The sequence below is a fragment of the Choloepus didactylus genome, chromosome 18 (assembly GCF_015220235.1).
Source record: "Choloepus didactylus isolate mChoDid1 chromosome 18, mChoDid1.pri, whole genome shotgun sequence".
NCBI lineage: Eukaryota > Metazoa > Chordata > Mammalia > Pilosa > Megalonychidae > Choloepus > Choloepus didactylus.
This window is the reverse complement of record NC_051324.1, coordinates 6,857,836-6,871,654: the sequence shown is the minus strand read 5'-3', so window position 1 is coordinate 6,871,654 and position 13,819 is coordinate 6,857,836. Positions and strand designations below refer to the sequence as shown.

Below are 13,819 nucleotides of genomic sequence, written 5' to 3'. Positions count from 1 at the left end.
TTTAAAACTTTTGTGCATTAAAAGAATTTAACAAGAAAGTAAAAAGACATTCTATACAATGGGAGAAAATATGCGGAAACCATATATCTGATAAGGTTTGATATCCAGAATATATAAAGAATCCTACAACTAAACAACAAAGAAAAACAACCCAATTTAAAAATGGGCTTGCAACTTGAAAGGTGAAATCACTGCCCTCCCCCCTACGTGGGATCAGACACCCAGGGAAGTGAATCTCCCTGGCAACGTGGAATATGACTCCCGGGGAGGAATGTAGACCCGGCATCGTGGGATGGAGAACATCTTCTTGACCAAAAGGGGGATGTGAAAGGAAATGAAATAAGCTTCAGTGGCAGAGAGATTCCAAAACGAGCCGAGAGATCACTCTGGTGGGCACTCTTACGCACACTTTAGACAACCTTTTTTAGGTTCTAAAGAATTGGGGTAGCTGGTGGTGGATACCTGAAACTATTAAACTACAACCCAGAACCCATGAATCTCGAAGACAGTTGTATAAAAATGTAGCTTATGAGGGGTGACAGTGGGATTGGGAATGCCATAAGGACCAAACTCCACTTTGTCTAGTTTATGGATCGATGTGTAGAAAAGTAGGGGAAGCAAACAAACAGACAAAGGTACCTAGTGTTCTTTTTTACTTCAATTGCTCTTTTTCACTCTAATTATTATTCTTGTTATTTTTGTGTGTGTGCTAATGAAGGTGTCAGGGATTGATTTAGGTGATGAATGTACAACTATGTAATGGTACTGTAAACAATCGAAAGTACAATTTGTTTTGTATGACTGCGTGGTATGTGAATGTATCTCAATAAAATGATGATAAAAAAAAAAAAAAAAAAAAAAAATGGGCTTGAACAGACATTTCTCCAAAGAAGAAATACAAATGGCCAACAAGCACATGAAAAGATGCTCAACATCATTGGCCTTTAGGGAAATGCAAATCAAAACCACAACGAGATACCATTTCATAACCACTAAAAGGGTTAATATTAAAAATAAAAAATTTAAAAAACAACAGAAAATAACAAGTGTTAGAAAGTTTATGGGAAAATGGGAACACTCATACTTTGTTGGTGATAATGTAAAATGGTGCAGCCACTGTGGAAAACAGTTTGATGGTTCCCCAGAAAGTTAAGTATAGAATTATCACATGACCTGGCAATCCCACTTTTAGATATATACACCAAAAACTTAAAGGCAAGGACTCAAACAAATATTTTCACACCAATGTTCATAGCAACATTTTTCACAATTGCCAAAAGGTGAGAACAACCCAAGTATTCATCAACTGATGAGTGGATAAACAAACTGTGGCATATTCATAGAATGTGTATTCAGCCATATAAAAAGAATGAATTTCTGATACATGCAGCAGCACGGATGAACCTCGAAGATGTAATGTTGAGTGAAATAAGCCAGACACAAAAGACAGATATTAAATGATCTCACTTATATGAAATAATTAGAATAAGAAAATTCAAAGAGGTGGAAACTAGAATAGTGGTTATCTAGGGTCAGGGTGTGATGGGGAATGGGGAGTTAATGCTAAATTGGTACAGAATTTCTGTGTGGTGTGATGGGAAAGGTTTTGGTGATGACGGTGGTGGTAGCACAATTTTGTAAATATAATTAACAGCATTGAATTATATATTTTAAATTGCTTAAAATGGGAAATTTTAGGTCATATATATGTTACCAGAATAAATAATTTTTTAAATGCATAGGGAAAAAAAAAGAAGAAATAGATAGTGTGCTGGTTTGAATCTGTTATGTACCCCAGAAAAGCCATGTTCTTTTAATCCAGTCTTGTGGGGGCAGACCTATTGTGGGTGGGACCTTGTGATTAGATTGTTTCCATGGAGATGTGACCCCCCCATTCAAAGTAGGTTTTAATCCTTTACTGGAGTTCTTTAAGAGAGCTCACAGAGAGTGAGAGCTCAGAGAAGCTGAGAGAGACATTTTGGAGAAAAGCTAAAAAATGTAATCCATGGTTTGTCCCCGGGAGAAACTAAGAGAGAAGCTAAGACAGAATCCCAGAGATATTTTGGAGGAAGCCACTGAAACCAGAAGCTAAACCCAGGATAGAGGATGCAGCAGAGCCAACCATGTGCCTTCCCATGTGACACAGGAACCCCGGATGCCATCGGCCTTTCCTCAGAGAAGGTGTCTACCTCTTGATGCCTCATGGCCTTAGAACTGTAAATTTGCAACCTAATAAATCTCCATCATAAAAGCCAATTCATTTCTGGTATTTTGCATTTCAGCAGCTTTAGCAAACTGGAACAGATAGCTTAAATAGTCCTGTATCTATTAGAAAAATTGAATTCCTAGTTGAATACTTACGAAGAAACCTCCGATTCACATGGCTTCACTGGTTAATTCTACAGACCATTAGAGGATGAGATAATACCAATTCCATCAAACTCCCCCACTTCGGAGAAGATGGAGTAGATTTATATGTTTCCCTTTTCCTCCTGCTAAGTGCAAATAAAAGCCCTGGACATTATATATAAAACAGAAGAAGACTCTGAAGCATGTGGAAGAGATAGATTGGCTAGGGACCTCAGGACCCAAAGAACAACGTGGTGGTGAGTTCTCTGGGTTTTCTTTTTACTTGCTATATCCTAGAGTTGGAGCTGAGGGACCCGGCAAACCAGAAATGCCAGTCGGTCCAAAGAAAACCCAAACAAAAGCCTGCTCTCTCCAGCCAGGTCCACAAAAAGGACAACCTAGCATGACAGAAAACTCAGACACCACAGAAAATGAACTGTGGCCATACCCACACCACACCAACAGAGGCCAAATGGGGAGCCGAGACTTCCACCCTCACCAGACGGTAACAGGGTGCTACAACGCCCCACCGGTGCAGTGTCAGAGGAGGCCGAGCAGAGACACAGGTATTTCATCCCCACTAGGCAGTGAGGAGCCCCCTCCCCCTCCATAGAGTCAGTGGAGACCACATGGGGAGCCTGGACTTCTACCCTCACCTGGCAGAACAAGACATCCTGCAGAAACTTCTTAGGCCACCAAAACATGAGCCATGAAAGAAATAGGTTGATTTATTGGGTTCATTAAAATTAAAAACTTTTGCTCTTCAAAAGACACTATTAATAAACATCCTCTGTAGCCTTGGAAGCATCTGGTGCAGTGGGCAGCACCCAGGGTTCCACTGGCCAGAGATCACAGCTGTAGCCGACATCAGCCTGGTCTGCAGCACACCACAGCTCCGAGTCCAGTTGCTAAACCATGTGCTTCTCCAAGGTGGGGACCGGTTGCATTCATCTTTGCCCCACCCCACCCCACCTCGCATCTAGCAGTGTTGGAATGTGGTAGGCACCCAAGAAATGTGAGCTGAATGCAAGATGCCTGTGACAAGCAACTGGACTTTATTCTTTCCTGACCTTGCTCCTATGACACTTCTCCTCCTGGCTGCCACTATCACCCCTGCAGGGCATAAGTTCTTTAGGGAGGCCGGAAGGGAAATAGCTATGGCCAAGGACACCCTGGGTGAAGCAGGGCTGTACTTAGAGAAGTTGAACAAGCTGTGGGTGCTAGACCCAGAGGTCACCCAGCAGACCATAGAGCTCAAGGAAGTGTGCCAGGACTTTGTGGACAAAATTGGCCGGTTTCAGAAAACAGTTGGTGTTTAACTGAGCTTGCTGACCAACTTGCAAAAGAAGCGGAAAGTGAGATGAAGTCATCCATGCTCTGAACTTGCTCAAATCTATAGCAAAGCGGAGAGAACCCCTATGTGCTGGTTTGAATCAATTATGTACCCCATAAAAAGCCATGTTCTTCATCTTCAAGACCTGGTATTAGGCGGCCACTTCCTAGACTTTACACCCAAAGCACAAGCAACAAAAGAGAAAATAGATAAATGGGAACTCCTCAAGCTTAGAAGTTTCTGCACCTCAAAGGAATTTCTCAAAAAGGTAAAGAGGCAGCCAACTCAATGGGAAAAAATTTTTGGAAACCATGTATCTGACAAAAGACTGATATCTTGCATATACAAAGAAATCCTACAACTCAATGACAATAGTACAGACAGCCCAATTATAAAATGGGCAAAAGATATGAAAAGACAGTTCTCTGAAGAGGAAATACAAATGGCCAAGAAACACATGAAAAAATGTTCAGCTTCACTAGCTATTAGAGAGATGCAAATTAAGACCACAATGAGATACCATCTAACACCGGTTAGAATGGCTGCCATTAAACAAACAGGAAACTACAAATGCTGGAGGGGATGTGGAGAAATTGGAACTCTTATTCATTGTTGATGGGACTGTATAATGGTTCAGCCACTCTGGAAGTCAGTCTGGCAGTTCCTTAGAAAACTAGATATAGAGCTACCATTCGATCCAGCGATTGCACTTCTCGGTATATACCCGGAAGATCGGAAAGCAGTGACACGAACAGATATCTGCACGCCAATGTTCACAGCAGCATTATTCACAATTGCCAAGAGATGGAAACAACCCAAATGTCCTTCAACAGATGAATGGATAAATAAAATGTGGTATATACACACGATGGAATACTACGCGGCAGTAAGAAGGAACGATCTGGTGAAACATATGACAACATGGATGAACCTTGAAGACATAATGCTGAGCGAAATAAGCCAGGCACAAAAAGAGAAATATTATATGCTACCACTAATGTGAACTTTGAAAAAGGTAAAACAAATGGTTTATAATGTAGAATGTAGGGGAACTAGCAGTAGAGAGCAATTAAGGAAGGGGGAACAATAATCCAAGAAGAACAGATAAGCTATTTAACGTTCTGGGGATGCCCAGAAATGACTATGGTCTGTTAATTTCTGATGGATATAGTAGGAACAAGTTCACAGAAATGTTGCTATATTATGTAACTTTCCTGGGGTAAAGTAGGAACATGTTGGAAGTTAAGCAGTTATCTTAGGTTAGTTGTCTTTTTCTTACCCCCTTGTTATGGTCTCTTTGAAATGTTCTTTTATTGTATGTTTGTTTTCTTTTTAACTTTTTTTTTCATAAAGTTGATTTAAAAAAGAAGGGAAAGTTAAAAAAAAAAAAAAAAAAGAAAAACAAGGGAAAAAAAAAAAGATGTAGTGCCCCCTTGAGGAGCCTGTGGAGAATGCAGGGGTATTCGCCTACCCCACCTCCATGGTTGCTAACATGACCACAGACATAGGGGACTGGTGGTTTGATGGGTTGAGCCCTCTACCGTAAGTTTTACCCTTGGGAAGACGGTTGCTGCAAAGGAGAGGCTAGGCCTCCCTATACTTGTGCCTAAGAGCCTCCTCCCGAATGCCTCTTTGTTGCTCAGATGTGGCCCTCTCTCTCTAGCTAAGCCAACTTGAAAGGTGAAATCACTGCCCTCCCCCCTACGTGGGATCAGACACCCAGGGGAGTGAATCTCCCTGGCAACGTGGAATATGACTCCCGGGGAGGAATGTAGACCCAGCATCGTGGGACGGAGAACATCTTCTTGACCAAAAGGGGGATGTGAAAGGAAATGAAATAAGCTTCAGTGGCAGAGAGATTCCAAAACGAGCCGAGAGGTCACTCTGGTGGGCACTCTTACGCACACTTTAGACAACCCTTTTTAGGTTCTAAAGAATTGGGGTAGCTGGTGGTGGATACCTGAAACTATCAAACTACAATCCAGAACCCATGAATCTCGAAGACAGTTGTATAAAAATGTAGCTTATGAGGGGTGACAATGGGACTGGGAAAGCCATAAGGACCAAACTCCACTTTGTCTAGTTTATGGATGGATGTGTAGAAAAGTAGGGGAAGGAAACAAACAGACAAAGGTACCCAGTGTTCTTTTTTAGTTCAATTGCTCTTTTTCACTCTAATTATTATTCTTGTTATTTTTGTGTGTGTGCTAATGAAGGTGTCAGGGATTGATTTAGGTGATGAATGTACAACTATGTAATGGTACTGTAAACAATCGAAAACACAATTTGTTTTGTATGACTGCATGGTATGTGAATATATCTCAATAAAATGATGATAAAAAAAAAAAAAAAGCCATGTTCTTTTAATCCACTGTCATGGGGGTAGACCTATTGTGGGTAGGATCTTTTGATTAGGTTGTTTCCATGGAGATGTAACACTGTCCTTTCAAGGTGGGTCTTAGTTTACTGGAGTCCTTAAGAGAGCTCAGGGAGAGAGAGAGAGCCCAGAGCCAGCACAGACCCAGATGCTTGAAGATGCAGACAGACAGACATTTTGGAGACAGCCTTTGAAACCAGAACCAGGAGAGAAGCTAAGAGATGAAATCCAGAGTTGGCCCCAGAGAACTAAAAGAAGACCCTCAGATGCTTAGAGAAAAATGTCCTGGGAGAAACAAGCAAGGAGGCACAGGAGCTGTGAGAGAGAAGCTAAGACAGAAGCCCAGACATTTTAAAGAAAGCAATAGAAATGAGAAGCTAACCCCGGGAGAGGCCCAGCAGACTCTGGCCATGTGCTTTCCCATGTGACAGAGGAACCCCAGATGCCATCAGCCTTTTCTTCAGACATGGTATCGTCCTATCGATGTCTTAATTAGGACATTTTCTTGGCCTTAGAACTGTAAATTTGTGAACTAATAAACTCCCATTGTAAAAGCCAATTTATTTCTGATATTTTGCATTTCAGCAGCTTTAGCAAACCAGAACACCCCACAACAGCAACTTCAAGAACTAGTAGCTACCTTGCAGTTAGAAAGGTATCAGTTTGAATACAAAGCTTTGTGTAAAGTAGAAGCAGAACAAAATGAATTTACTGACCAATTTGTTTCTCAGAAATGAACTGAAAAGTTTCATTTTTGTATCAGAAGGGCAAAAATAAATGAATACACCAAAAACACCATTCCAGTGACTTGTTGACCAATGATCCAGATATGTCACATGAGATGGAATGTAAGGGGTGCAGCATCTCTGAAGGCAATAATACAAATTTGGGGGGACTTGTACTTAATACTGTCAGTGCATATCTGCTAACAGAGCGGCCATGGCTAGCAGTCGCAACGGAGCCACAGGTTCTCACCTCTTGCATTCTTAGTCAGAATTAAGCAGTCCATAAACTTTGATCCTCTTTTTTTAAATCTAGTAAGCTTTGAAAGGAAAAGGAATAAATTATTGCTTTCAAATGGAAAAAGACACTAGTAATAAAAATGGAAAATATTTGCAAAACACGTATTTGATTAGGACTTGTATCCAGAATATGTAATTCAATAAGACAAAAAAAGACAGTTTTTTTTAAAAAGGAGAAAAGAGTTGACTAAAAAAGATATACAAATGTCTAACAAGCATATTAAAAGATGCTCAATATCATTACTCATTTGGAAAATGCAAAACAAAACCAACAATGCGATAACACTAAGTACCTATTAAAATGGCTAAAATTAAAATATGAAGTGTTGCCAAGAATATGGAGCACACTTTCATATATTGCTGATGGGAAAGTAAATTGGTGCACTTTAGAAAACAATTTGGCAGTTTCTTGTAAAGTTAAACACAAACTTCCCATGCATTCCAGCATTCCTACTCCTAGGTGTTTAGCCAAGAGAAATGAAAACATAAGTTCGCACAAAGACTTGTGCTCAAATGTTCGCAGTAATTTTATTCCTAACGGCCCCAAACTGGAAACGGTTCAAATGTCCATCAACCAGTGAATAGATAAACCAACTGTGATAGAGAGATGCATTAGATTACTACTTGGCAATAAAAAGGAACGAATTTCTGAAAACACAACATGTGTGAACCTCGGAAGTATTATGCTAAGTGAAAGAAGCCAGATGCAAGTGTATCATACCGTATGGTCCCATTTATATGAAAATCTGGAAAAGGGAAAACCATAGCAACAGAAAGCAGATCAGTCCTTTGGCAGGGGTGGGAGGAGGCCGCAGGGGGGCACAAGGGAATTTTCCAGAGTGGTGGAAATGTTATGTGTCATGATGGTGTTGGTTGCACAACTGTATAGACTTTTTGGTGTATTTTATTGTATGTAGATTACACCTCACAAGTCAATTTTTTTTTAAGTGGCTCGTGTTATAAAGAAGGAAATTTTTGACTGAAATCCTGTAAAAACTATTAAAACTTTTTAATTCCTCTAGTTCTGAGTGTGGATAGAGAGATTTTTGGGCTTGGTTGCTTAGGGGTAGGTTTGGTGAAAGTTATAACCAGGAAGAAAAGACTGTAGAAAATCAAAAGCAAAGATTACCAGAGGCATTTATTGTCTAAGAAAATTAAGATAAAATTTTTACCTAATTATGATAAAGTTATTCATCGGAACCCAGTTGTTGGGCTTTTATAAAATCTTAGCAATTGAGGATCAAATCCATTGCATCCTGATTGTTTTGCCATAATTCTATGTTTCAGATGTAATGACACATATTCATAAATCCACAGTGTTTAAATATTTGAGTAGAACAAAGGAGCTTAAACTCATTCTTCCACAAAGCAAAAAAAAAAAAATTTTCTCCAAGGGTCTTAAAGCAGTGACTGCAGTAAAGCGGACCAGAACCCCAGAAGCTGAGGACTCAGAGTAAGGCCAACAGTCCCAGCCAGCAAGAACTAACTGGTCCAGCCACAGCACCAAGTTTTACCATCCATCATCTCGTTTAATGGTTTAATGGTTTAAATGGTTTAATGGTTTAATGATCATTCTATAAGATTGCAAAACCCGGTAAGTTTTTTAAAAGATACAATTTTCTCCTTCTCTTCTGACCAAAGACATGTCATATACAGATTTTGGGAGTTACACCGTTGGGGTCTCATAAAATAAAGTAGAAAGCTGTGATCATCTACTCTTTGTTTTTTCCCATGCACTAAATTTAATCTTTACAGTTAGTTCTTTTATTAAATCAGCTGTTGTAAGGAAACCTGTTTTATTACTACATAGTAAGTTGTAAATTGTATGTAGTAAAACTTATCACATAACTGGAAGCATGAGGAGGACCATACTGTCTCAGAAACTTGCTTTTGAGCTCAAATATACAAGTAATATTGTTTTTTGAGGTAAAATTCATATAACACAGAGTTAACCATTACCATTTTAAAGTGCACGATTCAGTGGCATTTAGTACATTTACAGTGTTGTGCAACTACCACTTCTATCTAGTCCAAAGACATTTCCATCGAGCCAAAAGGAAACCCTGTCCCCATTAAGCAGTCACTTCCCGTCTCTCCCTGGCAACCACAAGTCTGCTTTCTGTCTTGATGGATTTACCTGTGCTGGATATTTCCTATAAATGGAATGACACGATATGTGAGTTTTGTGTCTGGATCCTTTCCCTTTACAAGTAGTATTTTACAGCCTCTTTTCAAAATCCTGTGTACACTAAAGTGGTGATTCCAAATAAAGAGAAATTTTTTTTCTACTTTAACCCAATAATAGTATTCATTTCAGCAGATCCTTAAGGAAACTTCCAGAAGAAACTTCTGTTCACCTAATTTGGATGTGGTTGAAAGTGGAAAAGGCACTTGAGTCTCCTGTTGAGCTATTTTTTTTTAATTGTGGTAACATATATAAAGCATAAAATCTGCCATGTTAGCCATTTTAAGTTCATTAATCAGATTTACAATGTCTTGCTTCCTGACGACCCTGATATGGCCTTAGAATCCTCACAGCACACTGCTCAGGCAGCCACCTCAATATGTCCAAGGAGATGCATGGGATGAAATCAATTCCCTATCCCTGTAATAAAATCTGTTTACTTGAGGGGAAAAAGTCTGCAGGCAATACTTGCTCAGGCTGGCTTGGCCTATCGGGTGCTAGTCTACCTTGGGATGTTTGGTTTTTCTTTAAAATATGAAGGTATTTATATGTTAAAATAGCCCAGCCTTCAGACTCTCAAGTACAGAAAATGTATGTGTAATAACTACACCATGTCTGGGAAGTTCATAAAAAGATGATTAGTTCAGTATATTTCCTATAAATCAGGAGTTAGGGTGTTAGTCTCTGACTGTCTGTCATTTAGGATGCTGAAATATGTTCATTCTAAGGGAGGTACACTTAACTCTTTTTAACAGTTACAAAAGGTAAGAGAAAGAGTTGGGCCTACAAATCCACGGTGTCTGTCCCCAGCCCCATAGACAAAAGTGACTCCAGGCCCTACGGGCGCCTCTCCACAGTCCAGCCACCTGCCATGAATGGGTGATCCAAGTCCCTGTGCAGTAACCACTATAATAGAGACGGAGCAGTTAATGAATTGCTGGAGACCCTTGGCAGACCCAAGTTACAAAGTTTAATTTAATGATGGCTCTTGATGTGAATCTTTCTTTACAAATCAGCCATCTATAATCAGAAGCAGTTCCCTTAAAGTTGACTATGTGCCTAATAGCTTGCTTTCTGAAGGAAATCCTTGATTGGGGGAAATATAGATCTTTAAGTCTTTGGCTTTTTGTGTGTTTCTAAGCTGCATGCAGAAGTCTGCAAAGCTGCTACAAAGACTAGAGAAAAATCATGGGACCAAGCTTTAGGGTAAGGTTGCGTCAGCATGGAACCCACAGGGGCTTGAAAGTCCACGCTGGAAAGCAATTCTGTTTTCTGAAACACTGACAGTAGACAAGTGTAGCCTCTGACATCACCAGGGCAGGGAGGGTTTCAAAAGACAGACTCTGTGAGAAGACCCTGCAAATCAAGAGTAGACAGGATGGTCGTCGTATCTCACACCCCTGGGCCTCTCCCGTCTGCTCGGGTTCCTCAGCCAGCGGGTCTGTGGATCTGATTCCTACCAGGGACGTCATGCCTCCTCACTTCCCATTCTCACTCTTTGTGCCCAGGGGGAGCTGACCATGACCAGTGACATGGAGAACTTACAGAACGCCCTGCACCTGGACACGGTGCCGGAGCCCTGGGCCCGGCGAGCCTACCCCTCCACGGCAGGCCTGGCGACCTGGTTCCCGGACCTCCTCAACCGCATCAGGGAGCTGGAGGCTTGGACCGGTGACTTCGCAGTGCCCTCCACCGTGTGGCTGACGGGCTTCTTCAACCCCCAGTCCTTCCTGACGGCCATCATGCAGTCCACAGCCCGCAAGAACGAGTGGCCCCTGGACCACATGGCCCTGCAGTGTGACGTGACCAAGAAGAACAGAGAAGAGTTCAGGAGCCCGCCGCGGGAAGGGGCCTATGTCCACGGTCTCTTCATGGAAGGTGCCCGCTGGGACGCGCAGGTAAAGCCTGGGGTGAGCCAAGGGCATCTCTCACAGATGGTGAAAGACACGTGGAGGGTGATTACTAAAAGGGATGCCCCTTGTCTCAGCTAGCCAGGCTGCTGTGACAAGTACGGCATGGTAGGTTGGCTTAAACCACCGGAATTTGTTGGCTCATAGTTTCAGAGGCCAGAAGCCCAAAATCAAACTGTCAGCAGGGATGCTCTTTCTCCCTAAATTCTGCAGCATTCTAGGGCCGCCGATGGCAGTCCTCGGGGTTCCGGGGCTCGCATCTCCGTCACCTGGCGATCCCTCTCTCCTGGTATCTGCTCTGCCAGTTTCCTCTGACTTTCTCTTCTAACTCCTGCCTGTGGCTCTCTCTGGCTTCTGGTTTCTTCTCTTTAGAAGACCTCCAGGAATCCAGGTTAAGACCCACATTTTTCTCAATTGGCTACACCTTACCTAAAAATAACAATTTCAAAACTCCCTATTTAGAAGATGCTGGAAGCTGCGTTTGCTGCCAAGGTTGACTGTCAAACCAATTTAACTGGCCTGATTTACCTAGAATTTTTTTTTTCTCATTAAAACATATGACCTTTCTTAAAAAAATAAAAAGTGCCCTATTTACAATGGGTCCACACCCACAGGAATTTGGATCAATATTAAGAACATGTCTTTTGAGGGGGAACATAATCTAATCTACCACACCCCTGAGTATTTTTTTAATTAAATTCAGTTTTATTGAAATATAGTCACACACCATACAGTCATCCATGGTTACAATCAATTGTTCACAATACGATCATATAGTTATGCATTCATCACCACAATCTATTTCTGAACATTTTCCTTACATCAGATAGAATCAGAGTAAGAATAAAAAATAAAAGTAAAAAAGTACACCCAAATCACCCCCCAATCCCACCCTATTTTTTCATTTAGTTTTTGTCCCCATTTTTCTACTCATCCATCCATACACTAGATAAAGGGGGTGTGATCCACAAGGTTTTCACAATCACACTGTCACTCCTTGTAAGCTACATTGTTATACAGTCATCTACAGGAGTCCAGACTACTGGGTTGGAGTTTGATAGTTTCAGGTATTTACTTCTAGCTATTCCAATACATTAAAACCTAAGAGGTGTTATCTATATAGTGCATAAGAATGTCCACCAGAGTGACCTCTTGACTCCAGTTGAAATCTCTCAGCCACTGATACTATTTTGTTTCATTTTGCATCCCCCTTTTGGTCAAGAAGATGTTCTCAATCCCACGATGCAAGGTCCAGATTCATCCCTGGGAGTCATATCCTGCGTTGCCAGGGAGATTTACACCCCTGGGAGTCAGGTCCCACGTAGCGAGGAGAGCAGTGAGTTCACCTGCCAAGGTGGCTCAGTTAGAGAGAGAGAGGGCCACATCTGAGCAACAAAGAGGCACTCAACCCCTGAGTCTTTTTACCTAGATAATCTTTCTGTCTTTGAAGTCATCATTCTCGTGCAGCCAGGCACGTACAGGAAGCACAGGCTTTGCAGAGGGAGTAGAATGCAGGGATTAAAGCCAAGGCTTCTAAAGCCAGGCTGGTTGGAGCCACATCCCAGCAATATGACTTGTTAACTCTGTGACCTTGGATACAGTTTACCTCTCCAAGTCTCAGTTCACTCAACTGTTAAAGGGGAAAATAGAGTTATTGTGAAAATTAAACAAGTTAACACATGAGACACTTAGAAGAGTGTCTGGCACCAGGGAGTTCTCAAAATTGATAGCTACTGGTTGGAGTCAGCCAGCCCTGCAGCTGTGTGACCTGGGATACCAGTTCACCCTCAGGTCCATTTTCCTCATGAGCCCTAAGAGGGCAGGAGTCCCTTCTGGCTGTTACACTGTTCCATTTAGGCAAGGGGAGCCAGCAGATGTCATTTTAAGGAGGTGTTATCTATATAGTGCATAAGAAAGGATTTCTCACTGAAGGCTATTAAAAATTTGCGTCAACATAGATTGAAGTGAATGTTTTGTCGTGGATAGGAAACTAGCAGTCAAGCACATGGGGCTGGGATGAATGACAGGAACAAGGATGGACAGCTCTAGAACAGGTGTTCACTCGTTATACACATGATCTAGGAGCGCGTAGGCAAATATCCCACTCTGCAGGGGACTCTAGGCTATTTCCTAATGGTCAGGGCCGACCTGATGGGACAGGGTTGCTGGAAGAGCCAGGAGACCTTGCAACTGTGCATATCAAGAGTCAGTGGAAAAGGATCTTCAGGTGGGACAGTGTTTAAACAGCATGAACCTTGAACCTTGAGAAGGAAGCCGACTTCCCTCTCTCCACCTGGATATTTGCATAAGACTCTGGCAGGGGAGATCACACATGGCCTGTGTTAGGGGTCAGGGGGCCTAGAACAGAGCCACAGCCGGCATTCCGAAAGGAGAGACCAGAACGACAAATAAGAATGCAGGGAAGAAGTTCAGAAGGGAAAAACAGTGGCACTGGGAGGGGGAAGAAAAGGATATTAATGCCAATCTCAGCCTCCCATTTTTCATTATCTTTTGCTCTTGTTGTCATACAAGTTACATCTTTATATGTTGCATGCTCAAAACACAGATGTGTAAGTGTTACATTATACATTAATCTTTAAAATCAGATATGAGAAAAGAGTTGCAAACAAAAAACACATTTAT

At 41.6% G+C, this 13,819-nt stretch overlaps 1 protein-coding gene and 1 pseudogene across 8 annotated transcripts in view; both read left to right on the top strand.

Moving 5' to 3' along the window:
- The window catches only part of DNAH9 (dynein axonemal heavy chain 9), a 322,619-nt gene that overhangs the window by 306,121 nt on the left and 2,679 nt on the right, over nt 1–13,819 (top strand). For all 8 annotated transcript variants that reach the window (XM_037808448.1, XM_037808450.1, XM_037808449.1 and 5 more), the window contains one exon: nt 10,775–11,164. In XM_037808448.1, the coding sequence (XP_037664376.1) occupies nt 10,775–11,164 (390 nt within the window). The remainder of the gene's footprint in view (nt 1–10,774; nt 11,165–13,819) is intronic.
- Nucleotides 3,429–6,796, top strand: LOC119513332 (annotated as a pseudogene).